Source organism: Microtus pennsylvanicus, chromosome 11 (genome assembly GCF_037038515.1).
Source record: "Microtus pennsylvanicus isolate mMicPen1 chromosome 11, mMicPen1.hap1, whole genome shotgun sequence".
NCBI lineage: Eukaryota > Metazoa > Chordata > Mammalia > Rodentia > Cricetidae > Microtus > Microtus pennsylvanicus.
In genome coordinates this window covers 100,639,501-100,664,271 of record NC_134589.1, presented here as the reverse complement: position 1 = coordinate 100,664,271, position 24,771 = coordinate 100,639,501, and the positions used below count along the sequence as shown (strand labels likewise).

Sequence of the window (24,771 nt, the reverse complement as noted above, 5' to 3'; positions counted from 1 at the left end):
AGAGAAATGGCAGCAATGGAGCTGCATAAGTAGGTAACCCTCAAAGGCAAGTTCATGCTATGGGGTTCAGAGAGACTGCTGGGAGAGACTTCAGAGCACCTGTCCTCAAGGCTCAGGGGACAGGAGGCAGAGAGACTGTAAGAGCTGGGAGGTGATGGAGGACTTTAAGGAAACGAGTCTTCCAGACTCCACAGGGTTGACAAGCATGAGCTCACAGACTGTGGCAGCATGCACGGGGCTGCATGCACGGGGTCGCATGCACGGGGTTGCATGGGTCCAAGCCAGATAAGGCCCCAGTACTGAGAGGGGGATGTGGACACAGGCTCCCAGCCCTAACCAAGAAGCTATCTACAACTGATGTCTGCTGGCAAAGGAAAAGCCATTTATTCCAATGGAGTCTCACTGGGTCTATGAGCCACATCTCAGGGCAGGTCCACACCCAGTGGATGGATAACCAACACAGAATAACTCACTGGTATTTCTGAAGACTTTCTGTCTCGTTTTGCTTTGTTTGGCCATTTGTGTCTGTGTCGATTGGTCTTTCATTTATTTGATTTTCGTTTCTGTGAGGTTATTTGGGTGTGTGTCTCTTGTTTCTGTTTTAGGGGGTGAAGGAACATAAGGATAGGTGGGTAATGGGGTGGGAGGATCTCGGAGTGATTGAGGGAGGGGAAAATGATCAAAATATATGAAAAATATTGTTTTTCAATAAAAAGTTTAAAATAGGAGGCTGCTGTGGAGGGAATGGTGGTAGCTTGGAGGGCCAAAGAAGGTTCATCTTCAAAAATGACCTTGAAGTTAGACCTGACAGGTGGATGAATGGGGCACAGAAAGCAGGATGAACCGGCGCATGCTGAGGGCCTGGGTTAGATAAAGACACGGCATGCGTGGGGCCAAGAACAGGAGGCTGAAGGCAAAGGGAGTGAGGTGAGAAAGACACAAGGCGAACTGGAAAAGCAGTGTCAAGGCACAGCCTTGAAATAGCGCAGAAGGGACTGGCAGACATGGGGACGGGCACAGTGCTCCACAGAGCACCTGGCGGAGGTCTGCCCTGGATTCCTAAGGTCTACAAATCTGCAGCATGGGATACTTGGGTTCCTGCTCCTCTGCTGATATGGCCCCAGCCCAGGAGAGGGTGCTGGGAAGGCCAGGTCTAGACTTCAGGAGCAGTTGCTCTAAGGGGCACATGACTGGTTGTAACAAATCTTCTATGGGTGGTGATGTTATTCAGGGCCTGTTGGTTCCAAAGTGGGTCCTCCAAAATGGCAGTCCAGGTGACAATGCCCTAAACAGAAGGGATGTTAGTGGATACACAGAAGCCTAACTCCAGTATTCCTCAGGAGTCTCCGGGGCAATTACCTCAGGCAAGGGCATCTGGTTCCTGCCTGTGTAACATCCAAGGTTCCCATCCTGCAAGCTAGCATAAAGTCCACTGAATTTTCCACTATTTGCTTCTCTCTGCTCCCCTTCAACACACACACACGCACACACACACACACACACACACACACACACACACACACACACACACCGCCTTGGCAGTTTGATCCCCAATAAACCTTTCTACCCACTGAGGGATCTAGTTTGGTAGCTCTGCGGCACCTTAGGCTACAGAACTCACTGAGGAGCTGAAAGGGAAGAGTGTCCTGAAGACCAGGAACAGGGAACTGAAGCCACAGGGCTGACAGAGGGGAGGCCAGCAGGAGTCTGGACCAGTAGCCACCACACGCACACTTTCTCCAGGGACCATGGTGGCTCATGGACATCAGTTGCTGGTGCTTTTACCTATGGGTTGTAGGGTGGTGTGGGTTTCCCTGGCAAAGGCCAGAGAAGGTCAGGTTGTGTCTGGCTGCTCCTGGATTTACACATCCAAAAGCATGTATCAGCCGGACTTGCTTGCTGCCTGCTGTTACCTCCTTGGCAGTCCCTGGTTCACAGCAAACACAGGGCTGGAGTTAGAGGAACTACGTACCTTTCCCTGCCACTTCCTGAGTGCGTGCATAGGAACCGGGCATGAGCTTGTGGAATTTTTTTTCTGAGTGGAATTCTTACTCTACGTTCTACTTTACCAAGATAAGTATAATATTACAAGTGACTCCCATATTTAATTCAGACAAAACAGCTGTTAGTTGAACCACGTCTTGATGTCTGAAGTGTCACCTGAAGTGATAAGTGAACCTTCTAAACTTTAGAACCTAATGGCTTTCTTGTGATGTATTCATTGAATTCCTAATTGTTAGTAAAGAATCTAGACAAAGAAACCACAGAGAAGAAAGTCTTAAAAAATGCCATTTTAATCCCCTCACTGAAAAGGCTTCTCTCAACCAGATTGTAACAAAATCCACAGCTTATTCCAAAAGAAAAATTTAATACAAGAGATTTTAGAAAATTAAACATATTTGTTTAAAAATTCTATTGTGTAAACCTTAACATAAGAGGGGAGTTGGAGTTGGGGTACCACATGCTCAGGCTTCTGGGCTCCAGACAGGGCTGCAGCAGCCAGAGAACCTCTCTGGGGTGGATGGGGATGGCAAACCAGACCCTCGCTCCCCTAGAGGTCCCAGCTCTTGTGTGTTCTTCCCAGGTGCTCAGCAACCCTACGGGCTCCTGTGCAACCCACTGTCATGTGTCCTGTGTCCCAATTCTTCCTGGGGCTTCCCAATCCATCCTACTGATGACAAGAACCTCCATGTGGTCAAGCGGTCTCCCCTGATGGAGTGGAGTTGAGCGGGTTGCAGATGTTGGCTGAAACACGCAGTGAGCAGTGTCTACAAGACGGGAGATGGTCGTGGTGAGAAGTGACTCCGAGCCTTGACCCAGCGTCCACTGCAGTCTGCAGAGTGCATTCCACTCTCCCTGCCCACTGCCTACACTTTCCTTCAGAACCATAATGGAGACCACATCAGAGCAACAGAGAGCCAAACATTTGGCACAGAAACATTAGATAAAATATACAGTGCTACAGTTGTGCAAAGTTAGCGCAGAACCAACCGAAACAGCAAACAATTAACACTAGCTTTAATGAAATAATGCACAATATTTTGAAGAATGTCCATTACAATAGACCTTGTTCATGAGGAGGTACCTGCCTTCTGGCCACAGCGCCCCCGACCAGGAGGCAGCTCTGCAGTGGGTGGCATTGTCCCTAGTGGGAGTGTTGAACATCAAGTCTTATTGCCATGGGCACGAGGCTGCTCCTCCTTGCATGCCTCCCAGCCAGTGTAGCTGCGCAGGAACAAGGCAGTATGGCTGGACTGCTCCTGGGTCATCCTGGTGACTGAAGATCTAAGCTTCTAAGTCCTCAGCAGGGCACAGTTGGGTGGGTGTATGCAAGTGAAGGGTGCCAAAGGGATGGAGTCTGGTGGTAGACCTACGAGACCAGGGCCCAGCCTCTCCTTAGGGGCCAGTTATATTAACACAACAGCTGTGTCTTACACAGATGGAGCTGGTGTAGATGGCACAGGAGCCGAGGCCTGGAACACTGTGACTTGGGCCTCAGGACACATGAACTGTTCCAAGAACGAAGTTTTAGCAGCCACAAGGATGCCAAGGCCACAGCCAGGCTCAGGGTTGGGAAACAGTCTCCTGAAGAGGTGGCATTGTGTCAGACCCACTGGGTGGCCATGGTCCTACATTCCTCTCTAGACTTTGGGCCTCAGATCTAGGAGCATTGTGGGAACAGCCTTCCATCACCTGAACCCCCTGGTCTGCACTGCTCTGCCCAAGTTCCAGGGGGTTACATGCTCACACTGTGAGGTAATGAGATAGGCACCCTGGAGCCAAGAATGATTTCCAGGTTTCTGTGGGATCAGTTTGAGCAGGTCTGGAGTATGGTCAGTGGAGAGCTTTTGTCCAGCACTTGCAAGGCCCCAGTGTCAATCCCCAACAAAGGGGAAAAGGGGTGGGTAAGAGGCAGATATCAAGCAACCAAAGTCCTACATGGTCCCTGGAACCATTCTCATATTCACATTATTGCAGAGTTGGGCAAATTTCCCATAATTAATCCTCGAAAGCCAAGGCATCTACTCTTTCTCTCTCTTGCTCTTTCTTTTTTCTTTCTTTCTTCCTTTCTTCCTTCCTTTCTTTCTTTCTTTTTCCCTTCCTTCCTTTCTTTTTCCCTCCCTCCTTCCCTCCCTCTGCTTTAACTGCAGGTGCTGAATGTGAAAGATAGTTCTGTATGCCATCTGTGTCTGCACTGAGAGAACAGACTCTTAGTGACGTGTTGGGGCCAGGTCTGCTGCTTGGAACTATAGGCTGTGGAGATGTGGGAGGTGTCAGGATCCTTTCTTTACAGAACATGACAGAATACGAAGTGTCCATCTGAGTCTCCAAGCTCAGGTGGGCTTAGGGCTACTAGAGTCTCACAGAGTCTTTTTTTGGCCGCTGGGTCCATCTGTCCGCCCTACATTCTGGGTGTGGTGTTTATGTGGAGTCTGGTCTCTTAGGCAGACAAGAGAAGAACCACGTTGACTTTCTAGGGCTGAGAATCTCTTGGGTCCTCCACTCCCAGCAAGCTGAAGATGGTTTCCCTGCTTCCCACAACTCCTACTCCCAGTCATGAGGGAGGAAAGGTGTGTTCTGCCTCTTTTGGGCACAGCCCACCTGGCCCAAGGTGCCCTTCAGAATTGGAGCTGTTTAGGTCTGTCTCCCTGTACTCTGAAGTTCCCTCTTGCCTCTAGGGGACTTTCGCTAAGCTTTCCTCGGGCTAGAAAGCCCCTACTTCCTCAGACTCCTTGCCAAGGTCTAGCTTTGAGCTGAAGCCCTTCTAGGACCACATTCAGGCTGTTTCTGCTGTCGCCCCCCTACGCAGATGCCACTGGGAACTCCTTGGCAGGCAGGGACGCACATATTGCTTGGTACATGGTTCCTTTTGTAAGCTTTTTTTCTAAGCTGTCCCAAGACACCAAGGAGGTTTTGCACTGGGGAGACAGTGGGTCCTGAGAAACAGACAGACCCGGGCTTGGGGGCAGAGGAAGGCAGAGTTGCCAAGTAGCTGGTTCTTATTCTACTCCATGCCTGAGAGCCTTGGCCTCTAGGATGGTGCCCTGAGATGAGAGCAATAGAAGAACATCACCTTGGGGGACACAGAATTCTGCTCCCACTGAGACACATTAGGGGACAGAGTGTGCTAAACAACCTCAGAGGACAATCATTCTCCGCTCTGTTCTGGCAGTGGGTCTGAGACACTGTAGTGCTTGCTGGCTTTCCACTGTAATGCCCAGAGCCAAATCTCCGGGGACCTGAGGCCACAACCACAAATCTAGGGCCAGGGATGTCCTCCTCAGGGTCTCCAGGCTGCCCACGGCTGGACTGGATGGTGAAATCCCTCAGGTCCACCTAGCTACCCTTGCTGGAGCAGCCTTAGGTGTCTTGCACAGACGGTGCTTCCTGGAGCCAGCACAAGGAGAGAAGAAGTTCTTCAAAGACCAAAGTCACCGCCAATGCCTCTGTTAGGCAACTAGAGGACTATTCCTGGAGAGATCCCATCCATACCAGCCATGGGGCAGTGCTGTTGGTGTCTAATCACCATGGCGGACAGAGGAACAGGGAGGAGTCCCATCCACAGGCTGCAGCAGGCAGTTGCATCAAGAGGAAATCCAAGAGCGTAACAGTCATTCTAGCTCCCAGGCGGGAACACGTCATAAGTGGCATCTGAAGGATCCTTCTGCCCATGTGTCATGCATCTCAACCAGGGGTCCTGGCACCCACCGACCTGCTGGCAGAACTGGAGGAGGTGACAACCATCCTTGGCACCCTGGGGGGTATAGTAACAGTATCCCCATCTTTTCGGTCCAGTAAGCAATACCTTGCTCTAAGGACAGGGAGTCAGCAGCTAAAACTGACCAGTTTAATTGGGTGGCAGCAAGAAGAGCATGTTCTCTGTGGGAACATGGTCATCCTGCCAAGGTGTCCAGGGCCAGCTGCCATGGCTAGGTTGAGCACAAAGTGACTGGGGTCTGGGTTCCACTGAGGTCAGAGGTCACCACTCTGAGGCTCCACATTGCGCATCTCCCTGGGGTGGCCTCGGGACAGCTTAGGGAAGCGGGAAGCTACTTTGGGCCTGCTGTTCTTGTTCAGTGGTTCTCCAGGCGGGGCGATATCCCTGCAAGACAGGAGGAGACTCATTTGAAGTAAATGTTGAAATGCAAATGACACAGGCAGGGACAGGAGGGACATGTGAGACCAGCAGAGGTCACACAGAGACAGGAGAGTGTCTGTCTGGCCAGCTCCAACTGGTCAGTGTAGCTTGAAGAAATAAAATATCCATGTTGCTGTGTAAGCTGCCCCCTAACACAGACTGTGTCTGAGCTAGCTTTAGGGCAGCATGAGGAACCTGTTTTGAGGCTGGAGGTCAGCTCAGCAGCCAGGAACTCTGCCATGCTTCCTTACATCTCCCAGGGAAGCCCCATCCAGAGCCAAAGAGAAAATGCTGCCCAAATCTGAGCACCCAGGGTTGTAACAGATGTGCAGCCAGATGTGCAACAGGGACCTCTGCTGGTGTTCATCCCAGAGGAGAGACAAGGCACGTGCCAGTGTCTGATGACCAAGGCATGGCTCACAGCCCTGTGGGGATGCTGCTGTGTGGCACGAATAAGCCCAGAGCCCAGGCCGCAGGTGTGAGCACGGGTGTGAGCACAGGTGTGAGCACAGTGGACCCTGAGCCCTTAGACTCGGCCACAGCTCAGGACACCCCTGAGCCCCCCTTGAAAAGAAGAACTGAGTGGGACACAGCCTCAAAGCCTTTGCGTGTGTTTTTCCTTTCCAGTCCTATAGGTCTCATGCTAGTCACCAACCTTCTGCAGCCCAGGACAGCCCACAGCCTGCGTCCCTGACCTGGACAAATGGTGGCTGCTACTTAAAGCAGAGTGGGGCGGATGACCTACTGTGTGCAGAGAAGCACGGGGAGTGGATCGTGGGCTCTGTTCTCCTCAGCTGCACCTCCACAAGCAGAGCAAGAGCCACGGACACTATGCACAAGGCAGGGCATGTCGAGATGAGGGGGACAGGCCAAGACGAAGGTGGTGGCAGCTTCAGCTCTTCCTGGCAGAGGGATCTTGTGTGTCCCGGGCATTCATGCAGCCTCCTTACTTTCCACTGGCACTTCCTGTGGTTCCTCAAGTGCACCCCAAGGTTGACTTCTCATGGCAGTACTGGCTGGGTCTGCAGCCTCAGTCTGCACAACCTCTCAGCCTCCTTCAGACCACGCATGCCACCAAGCCTGGAGGATTTCTTGTTTAGCATGCTAGCATACAGCAGATATAGCTCTCCTGGGGGATGACTGTCCCCAGTCATCTCCTATTGGTGGTATGCACATGGTGCTGGCTATGGTGAGCAGCTGTTAACAGACTGAGTGATCCGCAGAGCAACAATCACATCAACCAGGCCCTGCCTCCAGATTCCTCTCTAGAGAGGCTCGCAGGCCTCGTATATACTGCCTATATGGGTAGTGCCTGGCAGCAGGTCTCCACCTGCCAGCTTGGAAAGGGGTATGAGAGGGGGACCCTAAAGTCCACATGCTATTCTACTGCCAGTGAGGGAAGAGGGCCTCATCTCACTCAGATCCCAGTGCTGTCCCAGAGAGCACAGTCTTGAAACGACTCCCGGGAGCAGGGAAGACTGTACTCAAGAGCAGGGGGACTAAGCAATGGTCATTGTGACACAGGCCACCGTGGACTTCCAACACGATTGTAGTAGGTGTCTCCAGACACATTAGAGCTGCACGAGGCAGGAGACCCACTTCCTTTCTGGGGTCGGTGAGGACAGTCGGCTATGAGGTGTCCAAGATGACTCTGACGCCTTGTTTCTGTGGGAACATACTGAGCCCTGCCCTTCATCTTGTGGAATCACTGGATGTTACCCTTTCCTAAGCCACATGGGGAAGACCGGAGGCCCCAGAGCTCACAACAGGCTCTGACAGGCTTTGTCCGAGACAAGGTCTCGCTGTGTAGTCCTGGCTATCAGGAACTCATTATGTAGATCAGACTGGTTCCAAACACACAGAGCCACCTGCCGAGTCCGTGGTCACCATACCCAGCAGCAGCTGATCTTTGAAGGCAGCTCTGCCCTCGTTCTGCACAGGTCTGTGCTGACAAACACACAGGCAGCACAGCTACCACTCAGGCAATGTGTGCACACCAGGACACCTAACCCACCCTACCCTCTTCTAGGTCAAGGGCATAGAGATTAGCGTCACCTGTCTGATTTTACAACCTATTTACAACTCTGAGGTGTCTCAAAGTCTTCAGCCACTGTGGATTCCAGCAGAGCCACATCCTACAGTAGGATCCCATAAGCAGGAGAAATCATCTCATGGGAATCAGACCTCCTTAGGGCCACCTTTGTAGAACCAGAATCAAGTAGTGATCAACACACCACACCTTGCCTAGGACTGCTTCACAATGCAGGATTTCTCCTGTACCCAAGCTTAAATACTTCATATCAGTATCCCAGCAACCGTCAATGCTTACAAATGGCAATTTTGGTTAAAATTGCTTCCTGCCTTTTAATCATTACTTTCTTTTCTTTCTTTGAAATGAGTGGCCAGGCCTCACATCTTCAAACTCCCAGAGCAGGGGCTCTGTTATAAACTGAGATAGAGTGGATCAGTCCTTCATCCAACCCACCAATGCATTCAGGGACGTAGCACAAGGACAGGGCATTTGCCTAATATTTGCAATGCCCATTTCCAGCATCTCTTCTGCAATGTAGAGCTGCTGGGGTCCCAGAGTTGCTAGCTAATGAAAATGGGGCCTGGCACCCCACCAACATGAATTTCCCAGCTCAGCTCTGGCCCCCTTGGGGCTTGCAACTTCTCTGCCTGCTGAATTTATCACCAGTTTGGCCAAGACACCTCAGCCCAGGCATGAGAATTCCTTTCTCTGTGGAGTGATATAAGAGTCCTGGAGAAGCCGGCTGTGGAGGAGGAAGTGCTGAGGGAAAGAGAGATCATGGGTTCACATCATTTCAGCAGATCAAGCATGCTGTCACCTGGTTTTGCTTCTGTCTTCCCAGAGCAGGCCTGGCTTTAAAACATGTGTCCCTGAACCGTCCCAGCGACAGACGTGATGGCTGCTATGGCTGAGTTCCTGTTGGCATCCAGGCACAGCTGAAACTGCCTCTGCTTCAGCAGCAAACCATCTACACTCAATGCCCTGTAGCTTGCCCCATGCCCTAAGTGTGGAAGAAGAGACGCTGGACTCAGTCATATGCATGCAACCACAGCTCTGCTGTCATGATGGGCAACATCTCAACTTCCTTGGGCCTTGAGATCTCCTTTAATGAAGACATTTAGCTTTCCTGGGTTTGGTGGCATGGCGCCCAGAGGTGTCTAGTCAGGACCGTACACAAAAGAGGACATCAGTGCCTTTAAGGATGCCATGTAAGGGCAGAGCACTTGCCTAATGTGTGCAATGCCCTAGACCCCATTTCAAGCACTGTAGAAACCAAACCAGAACCAGAGCAGTAGCCAAAATAAAAAACAGTTAGCCTGGTGCCTAGCTCACATGGGTCACTCTGGGCTGCTCCTGTCTGGCAGGTATAGATGCCATCATCCACTCTCTAGCACCAGAGTGCCACCAGAGGGCAGGCCACACCAAGGCCCCACCCAGATGGCAGGCACACAGCCAGGCCACCTGTCTGCCCATGTAGCAGCTTCTGTTCTCACTGGCAGGGAGGCAGAGGATGCTCTAGACGGGAAGATCCTATGAACATTATGTCTTCCCCCCAATACCTCCTGATGTCCCCAAGGGTAGCCACTAGTCCTTTCCTTCACGCCACTCTCTCCTCAATGACCCTACCTTGCTCATGTGCCAGGTACCACTTGTTTATACCTTATGCAGGCATCTGTCCCCAGGTTCCCGATCCAATTTGCAAGAATGTCCAGAGGCTTCACAAAGCCCATCTCTTGCTCCTGAGTGTTTCCAAAACATTTATTTACTAACTCATAACCCTGTGCTTCTAATTCCACACACCAGCGATGTCTCCATGCACACTCCCTCATCTCCATAGCTGCCTGGTTCCACCCCACCCCCCATGCTCAAACTCCTCCCCAGTGTTCCTAGCCCATCCCATTCCCTAGACCAAAGGTTTACTGGAACCTGCTGTCCTTGCATGGGCACCTCCCCTCACTATGCAGCCATTCTGCTGTCTCCAGAAGGTTGAATACTCTCTGCCCAGGGCCTTGAATTGCTCCAGCAGCACCAGCATCTGCTTGGAATACGTCAGGCTCACACCCCGCACCTGGCGGAGAGCAGGAGGTACTCTGGGCTGTGTTCCTGGCTGGCCTGGGCTACTACACTGACAGGCCCCAGGTAAGCTGACTGAGCTTGGTCCTCCTCTGAGTGCTGGGACTAATTTGAACCCTTTGATTTCCTAATCGCATATGTGTGAAGTTTTCCTTTTTTAGCAGGGAAGGTAGCTGCTTAAACATCTCTAATTTTCTCATCATGTTTTGTTCATTTTTTTAGTCAAAACAACAGTTTGAATCACAGCAGTCCTGTGGATAATGGGAAATAAAGATTTCTCCTCTTGTTCATGGTAATTATTTATAATTATCAATAGATCAATCTAGTATTTCTATTCTCCTCACAGTATCCTTCATGGGTTGAGCACAGGGTGGGAAGGTAACAGGGTTTTCATGATTAGAGCACCAATCTATCACCCCACCACACGGTCATGTCACAGGTGCAAACAGAAGGCCACAGTGCAGCTCAAAGACAGACTGAGGACGTCAACCCAGCATGGCCTCATTGTTTCCCATCTAGTTCATGCACTGAGACTTAGGGGTTGGCCCCCCAAATCACAGACCTGAGGGAGGTCTACATCAGCCCCTTCAATGTCAATCGGTAACTAGCCCAGATTGCTACCTGAGGGCTCCCTCCCTGCTCACCACGGGCCACCATTCAGAGGCTGCCCTACATGGACTGTAGCTCCCCCTTTCCCAGCCCATACTCCCATGGCTGCATTTCATTCTTTAATGGCAGGGAGGGCTCCCCAGAACCAGGACCTGAGTTGTGGTGAGTCTTACAGCCATAAAGCACAGGCCTGCAGCTGCCTGTTGTATGGACACAATCAAGTCACTCCCCCACTTTCCTGCCCCTGTAGAGGGGGACTAATGACTGTGCTGAGACCATTCCTATGATACAACGTTTCCATATGTAAGTTGAATCAAGACCCCTATGTGAAACTCGGCCTCTTGGGTAAAAGTAAGAGGGGAAGCAAGTGACTAAAGGTGACAAAAGGTCCATGGCCTCCCTTGTCTTGTCCTTTCCAGCGAGCTGCTGTCCCCCAGACTCCCAGCTCAGTATTAGGAGGTGCCATCAGAAGCCCGGGCCTCCAAGCCACCATCAGCTTCCTGACCTCATGGGCTGAGAGCTCTGCAGTAGTAACAGCCGAAGCCCAAGCCTGTCCTTTACTCTGACTGACTTTACCACTCAGGCTGTAGGTACCTCTGTGGAGCTTCGAGACATCTTACCTTGCTGGGGACAATGACTCTGCCAGGGATGGCAATCCAGGCCGTATGGGCATTCTGCATATGCCAGGAGATTCAGCAGGAGCAGAATACAGTTCAAGGGTATCCCAAGTCCCTCATACAACTTGTTAGAAATGATCCCTGGACCCTGAGCCCCAGTACCCCCTTCCTCCCACTACACCCCTGCTCAACCTGTGAGTTAGTGTGAGCTGACCCCTCCCTCCACTACTTTGCCCTAGATGTGACCCAGCGAAAACCCTCTGGGGCCCCACTCGAGACCAGCCGAGTACAGGGCTCCTAGACTGTCATCTGAAGCAGAAGCAGTACTAGAACTCTGGGCCACTGAGGCGTACAGCTGGTGTTTTCCACACAGCAGTAACACGGCAGGAGACGCTGGTCGCCCGGCGACATGATGCTCCCACGGTCACCCTGCCCGGCCCCCAGAGAGGACAGCTGCCATCAGAGCGGTGGCACTGCGGAGACGAGGCAGCTCAGCCGTCACCACACCTCTGCCACCACAGACATTCTGTCACTGTTTTTAACTAACCCTAAACTGGAAGGAGGGCACTGTGCCAAAAATAACCTAATCTTTTCCCCTTTCTCCAAACTGAATTTTCTGAGACTCCAATGTTTAAAAATAAAAGTCACAAAGTAGGGCAGGCAATTGTAGTAATATCTATGCTGCCAACTGTATCCTTTGGGGACTAACGTGAGACTTTGAACACCAAAGCAAAGCTGTGACTGCAGTCAGAACAGCGCTGCTGTGAAGCCACACCCATGGGGGCATTTCTTTCAGTCCTCTCTAGCCTGTGAGGTCTTTGTGACTGAGAGCCAGGCCACCAGTTATGAGGATCCAGCCTCTGGTCACAGGGCCGTGGGGCTCAGTCTTACACTTTCTGCGCTGATACGGCTGCTACGCACTGTGGCAGGCAACCCACCACTGCAGCTTGGCTTTTCCACCATAAGGAAACCCGCCCTCTGTGCTGAGCCTCTCACTCAGGAGAAAGAAGACTTCCCCTCTGCTGCCATGGCTCTGGGCTCAGCCATGGGGGCGCATCATGTGAACACTGCCACAGCCAAGGCCTTTCAGGTCAAAATAAAGGATGGCATGGACACACATGGAGAACTCTGTGGGCCTGAACTGTGCAATGCTCATTGTGCCCCTACCATCTCAGAATGCCACACACTCTGCCCTGTTACTAAGAGCCCAGGAATGACCTGTGCACACTTCCGCTAGTGACACCATTGCAGCTACTGTGCAGTTCAGCCTCAGCATGCCAGCTGCCAGCATTGTCCGCAGAAGGGACAACAGAGGAATGGAGCCTGCAAAGGGGCAAGTCTGAGATTACCAGGTCGGTGGCACAGCCTGCTGTCCTCCGTCACCACAGATGCCACCACTGAGCCACTGAGAGGAAAAGGTCCCAGACAACATTTGTGCCAAGTGCAGCATCACAACCACTTCCTGCTGTGTCAGTAGATTCCTAAGCTGCCTTCCCAGATCAAGCGGGTGAGAAAACATCCACAGCCTGTCACAGCAAGTCCCCGAGTGTAAACAGGAGGAATCCAAACAGCTCTGCTCTTCCTCCGCAGGCGGATCGTGGACTTCAATGTTCTAGGGTCGTCTAGCACACCCCGGCATATTAGACAAGGGACATGAAAGGGCTGTGGCTCCCAAGCAAGCCAGCTAGGAGCAGCAGGTCAGGTGGTGCAGTGGAGAGCAGATATTTGAGGCCATGCCCCATAAGGATGCCAGATCCCGAGTTCCTCGTTGCATCTTCTTCAGCCCCATTTTCCAGCCCTTTCTGAAACCTGTGCTTCAAGTGAGCTCCAAAGTGGGGGCTTGGGCAGAACTTGAAGGGGCTGCAGCAGACCCGTCTTGAACCCAGAGAGTTCCCACAGGAGATGGAAAGCAGACACGTGCCCTCACCAGAGGACCCATAACAGAGACCCTGAACTTCACAACGGAGAGCTGGCAATGGGAGCTCCACTCCTGCCCCTAGCCGAACGCTGGATGTGTGCAATCTCATTTTCAGTCTCATTCCTTCTCACCTGGAGAAGGAATAACAACACAGACACGAAAGGGGACACGTGGGTCTCGATGGCTAACCTAGCTCAGGGAACCCATTGTTTTCAACACCTGTCTCTCTCCTGACCATGGTCTGCAGACAGCTTTACAAGACCAGCAAGTCTAGCCCTCAGCCTGCTCAGAGTCTCTTAACATATGGTAACATGGCACCATGGCCAAAGGGTTCCGTTTCTGTATACACTGCTCACTGTAGAATGAGGGCCTCCCATGTCTGCCAGCTGGGTAAGGCCCTGCCCAACAGCAGGCTGGGCCTGATCCCTTGGAGCATCCTTGCTTCCTCCGTGTTGACCTTGAGAGCTGGCTTGGGATGCCACCACAGCTGTGCCATGCCGCCTGCTCCACGGGGCCTCTGCCAACTTGGCAGCCTATGTCGAGGGACAACTTACTATTCCTGATGCTCTGAGATAAGGTGCTAATTTCACAGCTCATTCATACAAAGGAGAAACTTTGGAAATCCTCCCCTCCATCCCTGACAGCTTCTTCCCAGTCTCTCTTCTGCCTGGCTGGTGCTGCACTCCACCCACGTCCCTGGAGCCCAACCTTGGTCATCACTACTTTTTGTTCCTCCCTCTTTCTTTGGGGAAAGTCCATCACCTGAGTGACTTTCAAGTTAGCCACTCCTACTAGTGTACTGGGAATCTGTATCCCAATGATGCTCCAAGAAGGAGTCTCCGTGATTTTGATGCCTAAGTCAGACTTGAAATCCCCCAACAAGAACCTATTCTTAGGATACCTCAGACTTTTTCATTCACCATTATACGACCTACAGTGACCTGTGCAGTGAACAGAACTGAGAGAGTAACAGGCAAGAGTATCCTCAGACACAGAGGACTCCAGCTAATCCCACCAGCACTGCTGCAATGCTGCTTATTTTTCTCACCTGGAGAAGGAATAACCACACAAACACCAGGTGAGAAGGGCATCTGGCAGGGCAAAGCACACACTGTTTTCAACAACTGTCTCACACCTGATATAGCCCACAGGTCTGCAGACAGCTTAACAAGACCCAATGAGTCTACTCCTCAGCCTGCTCAGAGCTTCTCAACATGCTGCACCTACTTCCTAGTGAGGCTACGAGCACACCAGAAGCGTGCTTCTAGAACACACTTCTTACAGCTCCTATCCTGTGGCACATCCTATGCAAATTAGCATAATTAGCTTTATTTCATTTGCAAGCATGCCCGTTGTTTACAGAGCACTCAGCTTCTGCAAAGGCACAGGGAGGGAGGAAAAGGAGAGAAACACCAGTCTATCCTTGCAACACAGTAGCAGAGGAGGGCTGGGAGAAAGGCTTACAACCTTGGGCTTTGTTCCATGCCTCTTGACTAAATCTAGATCCAGGACAGAGGCAGCCTCCTGCCCCAGGTCACACAGGAGCTACCTGGGCAGACAATGGAGACTGGGATGCTGTGGAAGGTCAGAGTTCAACAAAGCAAGGCACGACCCTCTCAATGCTATTAAAGTTACACTTATTTTTAAACCCTCTCCAGAGCTCGGCATTGACGAGGACTGTGGCACCTAGAAGGCTCCTGATCATCTGCCACAGCAGCTTAGGATAACAGGTTCTGCGTTGTGCACATCAGTAACCCCTTCTGAGACAAAAAGCCTCAGTGTGGGCTCAAGTGGGCCCTGGCAGAGACAAGGCAGCCCACTGTGACCCTAGGCGAAACTTAATTGCTCTCCGGATTTCTCAATTCAGCAGAAGCTATATTTAACAACATCTGGAGTAAAAGTAATGGTGAGTGGGGGAGAAACGGGGACCACACCCCTGCTGAACTCTGTGCTGAGACCTACTTCACCCTGTCTCCCTCACCTATCCCACCAGGAGCATGGCAGCTCCCAAGGGGCGAGTTCCTCTATAAAGAAATGTTTTAGTAACATGTTAAATGACAGCCTAGCAAATCACTGAAACCTTGGGATGTGCTGCCCAGTTCCTCAGGGAACTCTTCAAGTCAGCCCTCCCTTCAGTAATGGCACCAACTTTTCCCCAGGGACCTGAGTAAACCTCCCCAGCAGGTTGCAGTCCTGGGACACTGGACCAATAGCTGGAGAGCCTGTGTGGGACCGACCTAGGCTATCTGCATGTGGGGTCTGTTTGTGGGAACCCGAGCAGTGGGATCAGGACCTGTTCCTGGCGCATGAGCTGGTTTATGGGAACCTATTCCCCATGCTGGGTGGAGGAGCTCGACCCTGCCTCAACTTGATGTGCCATGCTTTGTTGACTCCCATGGGAGGCCTGCCCCTTTTTGAACAGAAAGAGAGGAAGGAGGGAAACTGTGGTTGGTATGTAAAATAAATCAAAAATTTAATTAAGAAAACAAGTGCTCGGAGAACACAGACAATGTGGGGCTCCTCAGAGTAGACAGTAGGGGTTGCTATCTTTCTGCTCCCTATCTGGTGTATGCAGGGGAAGTCTGGCATCCCCCATGTGACACACTGGTACAGAGTCCAAAATGGAGAAGAAATGCCCACTTTCTATTGTCCCACCTTATGCCTCAGAGGGGCTGCAGGCCAAAGTGGGGAAGGCACATTCAACCTGCTCTCATTCAAGTCCACTCTCAGATCTGCTCAACAGCCATGAAGTTGGACATGTAACGGCACTGGCAGCTGCAGAGTGTGTGTGGGAGCAGGCACTGTCCCAAGTAGACCAACACTACAGAATCCTGAGGACATAACAGCATATTTAGGGGGAACTCACCACTCAATTCCTCTCAGGGGTCTGATCTTCCTGCTCCCTGTCATATCTCCAGGGGGGATAGGCTACTAAAATAGGAAGTAAACACAGATTGGCCCACAGAAGAGACAGGCAGGCACATGGCATGAGCAAATGCATGTATCCCAAGTCCATCACCTATGTGGACGGCCTCTGGGAAGAGAGGCCATGGTCCAGAGCCACACCCTCGAGTCTCTGCAGAACTAGGCAGGTCCTGTGAGTGTGTGATACAGTGAGCACATGACACCATGAGCATGTCGGAAACCAGCCAGAGAGTGATATGTGGAGTGGGGAGACAGGGGCAGCATTAGGAGACAGCAGGATCTGAGGGGTACAGAGTCACTAGTGGTCAAAGCCGAGTGTTGTATGGCAGGGGGCAGGGCAAGAGCAATTCTATGTTCAAGAGAAGCCTGAAATCTCAATGTTTTAATCTGATGGAGTTCAGCTGTTTTATAGTGGCAACCACGTCACTTCAGAAACAGAAGGAGCAGGTGTGCTCACAGGCTGTAAGTTTCCCAACTGCATCCCCAAACCTAGGTGAGGGCACCATTCTGCCTAGGCTCCCCATGTGGTGGGAGCAGCCCTAAGATCAATTATGCCTCCTCTCTGGCTGTACACGTTATAAAATAGTCTATACGTGTAATCATATCACTATAATCTAACTGTTACAAAACCTTGTGGGGTCGGCATTTTAACGGCACCTTCATACAATTCCACCAGGACATCAGGAGCCTAGAAGACGATGAGAAAAGGCAGGTGCGGCATGAGGCTGGCCCATCTGACTGTGACAGTGTCTCGGAAATGCATCCTGAATATTCACTCACTCGACATGAAAATAAGACAAAGTGTCTGAAAGACCCAAGGGACAGCTGCAGAGATTTAGTAACAATAATGCTTTGAGGGTTTATTTCGTTAATTAGAAATACATGCATATGTGCACACGTGTGTTCATATAGTTGTGTGTATGTCTGTGTATGCACATTTGTGTGTGTTTGTTTATGTGTATATGTGTGTAGGCTTATCTATGTATGAGTATATGTATATGTGTGTGCATACTTGTCTATGTATTTATCTCTGTGTATATATGTGTATATTTATCTGTATCTGTATGTATATATGTGTGTGTATACTTGCTTGTGTGTCTGTGTGAGTGTATATGTATATGTGTGTATACTTGCTTGTGTGTCTGTGTGTTTATACTTAACTGTGAACCTCTGTGTGTGAGACTGTGTGTGTATGTGTACACTGCCTGTGTATTTGTATGAATGTGTATAAATATGTGTATATACTTGTCTGTGTATATGTGTATACTTGTCTGTGGATCTCTGTGTGTGTAAAAGAGAGAGAGAGACAGAGAGAGAGAGAGAGAGAGAGAGAGAGAGAGAGAGTATACGTGTCTCTGTACGTATCTCTAACTGTAACTCTCTCGCTAGGAACTTCATCGGGGATGCTGGTCTCATGGTCCTCAAAGGTCGTGAGGACCTTTGCTAGTATGGCCAAGATCTGGCTGCAGATCATCTCTCTGAACCACCTGCAGCTTTCACCCTGCAGCCTCATCTTGCCCACAAAAGACAGGAGATATAGTTTAATTTGTAATGTCCAGGAAAGCCAAAGGGACACGGATATTTAGTGCTACCCAGAGTCTAGCCCAGTGTTTGGTCAAACTTCCACTCCCTGGTCTCCTGCTGAAATTCCCTTTGCTCTTTAAGCTCACAAAACTGGACCCTGTGCTCTGTGCACTAATCAGGGACAGAAAGCATCTCTCACAGCACCGATTAACACAAACTGCTGAGCCTGCATTCCAGAACTGTTGCACAGAGCAGTACAGTTGTCACAGCCCAGCAGCCTAGCAGTGTTTATTCGACACTGGGACCCTCAGATTCCTTGCCTTCAGTCCTCTTGGGGCTCTACAACAGAAAATAAAGCCCAAATTGCTGGGACTCATAGGGAAAGGTTAATTCCCAAAACACCTTAACTGGAGATGTCTGTGAGAGATGAGTTAGTGTTTTTCATGATGTACTGTGGCCTTCCCCGAGTATGAATACCTAGGCCCTGGTATCCTACTAAGTGGATAACAGTAAATAGGGGAAGGCATCTTTCAACACACAGTGCACGAGATGCATGTCTTTTCACAAACCTTGAGACAGCCAGAACCCATGAGCAGTCTTCTCAGCTACAATAGAAGGGCCTTTGCAGGGCAGAAAGTAGCTCTGTCTGGTCAGAAGCTCAGCGTGGAAGTTCTGGCGCATCCCACAAACAGTGGAAATCAGCCTGGCTGTAGCATCACTGTGGGAGTGAATGCCTCAGATGCCTTGCTGCATACTGTTTTAAAGAGCCCCAGTGGAAAGAAACTCTAATTTTGTCCCAGAAAATTATCCAGACTCAGACAAGGGCTTCTCAAATGAGATTCTCAAATGTACCTGCGGGGACCCACAGGCTTTTTCCTATGGCTTCTCACCTGGGACTTGCATGAAGAGAGTATATTAGAAACACTATCATCACCTTCAACAGTACTGAAGACATTGAAAACCATAGGGATAGGGCTTTGTGCCACGATCACTCTAACTGCAAAGACATAAACGCCTCAGGCGAGGATGACACTTGGATCAGAGGGACTGTCACTGATAAGGCACCATCTCAAGCACCGCCCACATACGCTAAAGGCACTTGCTGCCACACCTGCTGACCTGAGTTGGACCGCTGGGACCCACATGGTGGAAGGAGAAAAAGCAACTGTAAGTTGTTCTCTGGCTTACACACACACACACACACATACACACACACACACTGTGGTACACACACACATTTTTAAAAGGTAATAAAAATTTTAAGCACAGTCCTGGACAGAGACCATCAAGGACGCTCACTCACACAGGTTTCCCAAAGTGCAGGGTGGAATTTGCATTTCAGCACCACCGACAGCTCCTAGGTACCACCTGCTTCACAAGCCCCAGACAGAGCTTGGTGTGGTGTCCAGTATTCCCCCCAACAGGTACTCACACAAAGAAGGGCACCAGCTGCACCAGGGTCTCTTTCTTGGGGTTGGCAGCAAACTCAGGCACCATCTGGATGACCTTGTTCATGACGCTGCGTAGGTAACTCTGGAGCTGCTTTCGTCGCTCCTCCACGAACTTGGCGTCCTAGGAAGGCGGGTAAGAATGTGCACTCAGTATGCTTGTGTCATGAACTCAGAGGGGATCTTGTCCAGCACGCACCCATCAGGCAACAACTGTCAGAGGCCGTGGAGTACAGCTCAGTGGTAGAGCACTTGTCTCGTGTGTGCTGGGTTCAATCACTGCTGTGCACAACTGGTCTCCACGGCTTTATGTGTGCTATGGGAAAGACGTCTGGGATGCCATTTTTATCAAGCATAGGAAAGGCAGGTCCAATACCTGTGTACAGTGTGCTCCCACAAACGAGTGAGCGAATGAACAAATGAATGAATGAATCGCTAGGTAAGGCTGTTGTTTCTTGGTGTCACAATATTCTAAGTGTGGCATCAGAGACCAAGGACAGAACAGTGGCTCCGATGGAGTTCACAGGCCACTGGAGGTGACATAAGTGAATCTGGTAAACACATGGTATACACAGTTATTAATCACACTGCTATCCTTTGGAGAACATGCTTAATTTGTGCTAACAGTTTTTCAAAATATGAATCTGTCACTGATTACAAAAGGTTCTATGAACAAAAAGTTTTACCATCTCTTCAAAATGTGGCCAAAGCTGTGTGGCACAGCCCGGAAGGCAGGCACAGTGTCCGAGTCAGATGGTCACACGAGGTACACACTCCGAGGCTCCGAGTGTGTGCTCTCACCCAGCCTTACTCCATCCTGTGTCTTGTGGTCCTGGCGGGCAGGACCCCTGCCCAGACAGTGGCCTGCACCTTCACATTCTCCAGGTACTTCTACCTGCATGCCTCTGCCTAGGTGGGCTCTCGATCATGACAAAGAATGTGGGCAGTATGGGTGCCAGTGAAGGCTCCCTCTTTCTGGGCTCAGTGCAGAGAGGAGAAGGCTGTGAGGGAGCAGGGACTCGCAGCCTCACAGTTTGCTGGATCACACAGCAACTGAGGAAGCTGCTGCCTAGAGCAGAGCTCACCCTCACCATCGGACCACAGGAAGGGGTCCTCTCCCTAGGGGCTCAGACTCACTTTGTCCAGTGTGAGTGTGTGTTAGATGGTACTGAGGAAGCCTCCTAGTGCTCTTCCACCACATGGAATGGGGTGAGAGAGCACAGGGGACACAGATGCCTGGTACCAGAAGAGTGACATTTTAAAAGTGCACCCCACATAGAAGAGCGGGCCCTGCAGTAGAGGACATGTGTAGATGCAGATAGTACTGCAGTTTTTCTGAGACTACAGTTTTACAGAGCCCTGTGTGTTCTCTGGCAAGTCTCCTTCAGGAATTGTGTGGGAGGAAGAACCAGAGAGACTCTGCTAGCAGGGTTTCCCTGGCCCTATAAAGGCAGCAAGGTTTTCTTGTCCAAAGCCATGCCACAAGTTGCCACAGCACAACTCCAGTCCCGTGGGTTAGATGGTCACAACCAGCACTGTCCCCAGTCAGTGGCCGAAACCTCCTCCGTCTGATGGGATCAAGGCAGCAAAGGCTCTTTCGGCCCAAGCTGGAGCCACTTGGACTATGCTCACTGGGTCTGGATGCTGGATTCTGCTCCTTGGTTTCCACACTTAACACATCAAGTGATTAGATGTTCATTCCTGACAGGGTTGATGGGAATGGGCCTGGGTTTTAATTTGCATGAGAAACCTCTAAGGCCAGCTTGAAAGGCTCTACAGCAAGAAGATGGGAAAGGTGCTGTCAATCCTGGGGGCAGGGGGTGCTGTGGAGGTCTCTGGGCTTGGACAGGGATAATGGGCACTACAGCCACAGGAGGTTAGAGATGGCAAGTGTCCCACATGGAAGCCAGAGGACACCCCCTGCCAGCAGTCTGGCCTGCCCTTGTGTCACCTGAATAATAAATGTCTCCTTTCACCCAGGTCCTACAGGCAGTCGTAACTTGGCAGATAGGGTCTCACCTGGAGGAACCCCCTTTCCTATTCATATTGAGAGCCAGTACTGAGGAACCCATGCTGTTTTGATTTCAGAAAATCAAACTGAGCAGCAACCATTGTCTAACACACACACACACACACACACAGACACACACAGAGAGAGAGAGAGAGAGAGAGAGAGAGAGAGAGAGAGAGAGAGAGAGAGAGAGAGAGAGAGAGAGAGCAGGAAAAAGCCTTGGGTGTCCACCTTATTTCTGAAACAGAATTTCTTACCTAGAGCTCTCTGAGTAGGCTGGCTAGCTGGCCAGTACACCCCAGGGATCCTCCTGTCTCTCTCTGCCTCCCCAGTGACGGGATTACAAACATGCGTCATCATGCCTGGTTTTTCTGTTTGTCTGTTGTTGTTTTAAGGCTAAGGTATTTATCCTTTTACTTGGTGTTTTAATTGAATTCAGACCTCACGCTTGCATGATAAACACTTTCCAGAATGCACTACCTTCCCAGGGAGCAAGAGCACCCCTCGAGTCTTCCTTGTGTCCCATGCTCCCTATGAGCTGCATCCTTAGGACACAACCAAGGCGGGTGACAAGAATGATGGGAAGAACCAGCCCCAGGTCCTAAACTAAATGGCAGCTTAGCAGAGAAACAGGTCTTTAAGGTACAATTTCAGACCCTCAACTCAACACAACCTCCAACCTGTAGAGGCAAACTCTCCTGACCTTCTCTCTCTGACAGTCACCTGCATTCAGTTCGCAGAAATCCCACTTCCTCCTTGGCTTAAGCAGAAGCCATGGTATATACATAGAGGGATGCCTATCAGCTCGGTACCAAGGCAGGCTGCCTGGCTTTTGACCTTGAGCCCTGAACTGCTCCCAACAGCTTTTGCTTTGGTCCTCAGCCTGAATCTCTATACTCCATGGGGACACAGGCAAAAGAGAGACTGCTCACAAGCAATGTGGGAAGGCCATGCCATCCTCTCTGTAAACAGTGGTGGGTTTACTTTATTATGAACAATGGCAAGTTCTCAATAGCTTCTCATCAGTTGTTTCATCATCCCGGCCTTTTCATTAGAAGTGCTGTGGCGCTACAGGACTGAAGCCAGGGCCGCACGCACACTAGGAAAGGGTTCTGAGCTGCACCCTGGCCCATGTTAACACAGCTGGAGCTGGCTGTGGTGGTGCACTCCTGTTATCCCAGCACCTGGGACGTGGAAGCAGAAGGATCAGGAGTTCAAGGCTAGTCTTGGTTATGCAGCAAGTTTGAGGAATGCCTGTGCTACATGAGACTCTATGTCAAAAACAGGACAATAAAATAAAATAAGGAATAAACAATTATAGCCACTTGATATACTTCATTCTTAAATACTTAATTTAACAAATAATTCTAGAAAATTAGGACATGTTCCTATTTAACCAAACACTATGACTACTGTCAACAAAGAGGATAGGGCATCTGCAGTGCTGAGGTCCACATTTCAAGAGCTGCTTCTGGAGCTTTCCTTGCTGTCTGACATTTGTATCCCAGGCTGGCCTTAAACTTGTGATCCTGCTGCCAGAAGCCGAAGGGGGTGGTGTGGACAGGGATGTCAGATTTCATGAAGAAGTCAGTCTCCACCATTCTTACCACAGGTACTGACAGGAGTCCATGGACAAGGCTGGACCCACAGACATGTTTTACATGGACTGAGCAGTGTTTGAAAAGACTAAAGCGGGTGATTTCTTTAAACAAACAAAAGCAGATCCTTAACTTCCCTTTCATCCCAGCAGCCCTGTTTTCTTGTCTTACTCAGTCACCTGCCGTCATTGGTGTTCTCCCTCCACCCCAATCACATAGGTCTAGTTCAGCCTTCATCACAAGATGCTCACACAGTGTCCAAGGATAACATGAGCCTGGAAAAAGCATGCTTGTTGAAATAACAAATACATGTAGGAAGGGCAGACTGGTGGCCAGAGAGAGCTGCAAGGAGGCCACAGGCCACAAGAGAATACACAGATCCCAAAAACAGTGGGTGGTGAAGGCCAGGCTGACCGAGAAACAAGCCCTTGAGTCTGGACAGGGAAGCACAAAAGACCAGTATGTCAGTGAGCTGGTCCTTCAGAGCCTGTGTGTCATCCAGGGTACCTGGGGTGGTATCACAGGCACACGTCACTTCTTAAAGGTCCAAGAAATTGGGGAGCTCTGACTGGGCTCCTGGGGTGGCAGCCAACTTGCAGATTAGAAGGGATGGGGCTGGATGTGAGTCTGGCACATAACCTGCCAGACACCTCTGGGGACCACCTAATGTCTTTGTCTGGACACCATTGTCAACTGTGGGCAGAGTAAGCAAGGGTGCACACCGCAGTTTTGATGGGAGCATCCATCCCTGCAGAAGAGGTCCATTAGGCAAAGCTCTTAATGAGGATGATGCTGTAAGGTGAAGCTTGAATACATGCTTGGGGTCCCCCCCATTTCAAGGTAGCTCTGACAGGGGTCTTCGCTATAGGGAAAGCTCCACCCTCCAGCAGTGCCTTCCCCAAGGACAGAAATCGCTGCACTCCCTGGCTCCCTTATGCTCTTATCAAGCACAGCATGGCACCTTCTGAGAGCAGCAGAGAGGCCAGTCCCTGCTGAGAGGCAGCAGCTTCACAAGTGGTAGATCCAAAACAGGCCATTGGCTAGAGAATGTCAGAGCCTTGAGAGAGCCTCCCTGAATGGTCTTCCTGTGCCCATTCTGGTCCCCACCATGGCACTTAGCCATCTCTGCCTCCTGGCCTCGCATTATTAGACCAGCACCACAGGCAGGTTATGGCCAACACAAGGTGACAGGACTGAGGCTTCATGAGAAGGGAGCTGGATCCTGGGGAGAAGGCCCATTACTCCAGGTGGTGCCCCAAGGCTCCCATGCTATCTACCACACCTATAGTTCACATCTAGAAAGCATGGTGCTAGCATTTGAGACCAGATATGGAAGGCTACAACACTCACTCCAAATCTCCTGAAATGTGTGCAAACATATTTACTTAAAGGAGAATGAAAATCAACACTGCTGAAGACAGCAAGCTGAGCACAGGCTCAGCGGGGATTTGACAAAATTCTTTCCACAGCTGAACACCCCCATCTTACAGGGAGGACACAGAGGTGCCTGAGACACAACAAGGTCTTCATGGAGCTGGAATTTGAACCAGATCCCCTGACACTCCTAAAGAGAGGTCAAGGGATGTACTGAAGACCTACAGCCAGATGCCCCATAACCTGCAATATGGCTTCTCTCATCACACACATGGAAACTGATGAGTAGGCTGGAAGCATCCTGGTCAGGTTCTGACGGTCCCTGGGTAAATGCTTCCTGGGACAGCAAGAAAAAGGGCATGTATGAGAGGACAACATAGTCCCCAAAAGCTGAGCTTAATAGCAAACACCATCTGCCTGACTTCTACAGCCACCATACTGCCCTGCCTTTGCACACACCAGAGTGGACCTGTGGCTCTGCCAAGAACAGAAATAAGAGACCA

General features: G+C 50.6%; 1 protein-coding gene across 2 annotated transcripts in view; it reads right to left on the bottom strand.

Moving 5' to 3' along the window:
* Nucleotides 1-2,272: 2,272 nt before the first annotated feature.
* The window catches only part of Snx29 (sorting nexin 29), a 420,267-nt gene continuing 397,768 nt past the window's right edge, over nt 2,273-24,771 (bottom strand). The window contains exons 20-21 of one of the 2 annotated variants that reach the window (XM_075942055.1): nt 19,270-19,409; nt 2,273-6,103 (exon numbers count right to left, since the gene is read on the bottom strand). In XM_075942055.1, the coding sequence (XP_075798170.1) occupies nt 5,974-6,103; nt 19,270-19,409 (270 nt within the window). In that variant the 3' untranslated portion in view covers nt 2,273-5,973. The remainder of the gene's footprint in view (nt 6,104-19,269; nt 19,410-24,771) is intronic. The other variant, XM_075942057.1, reaches the window with a different exon arrangement.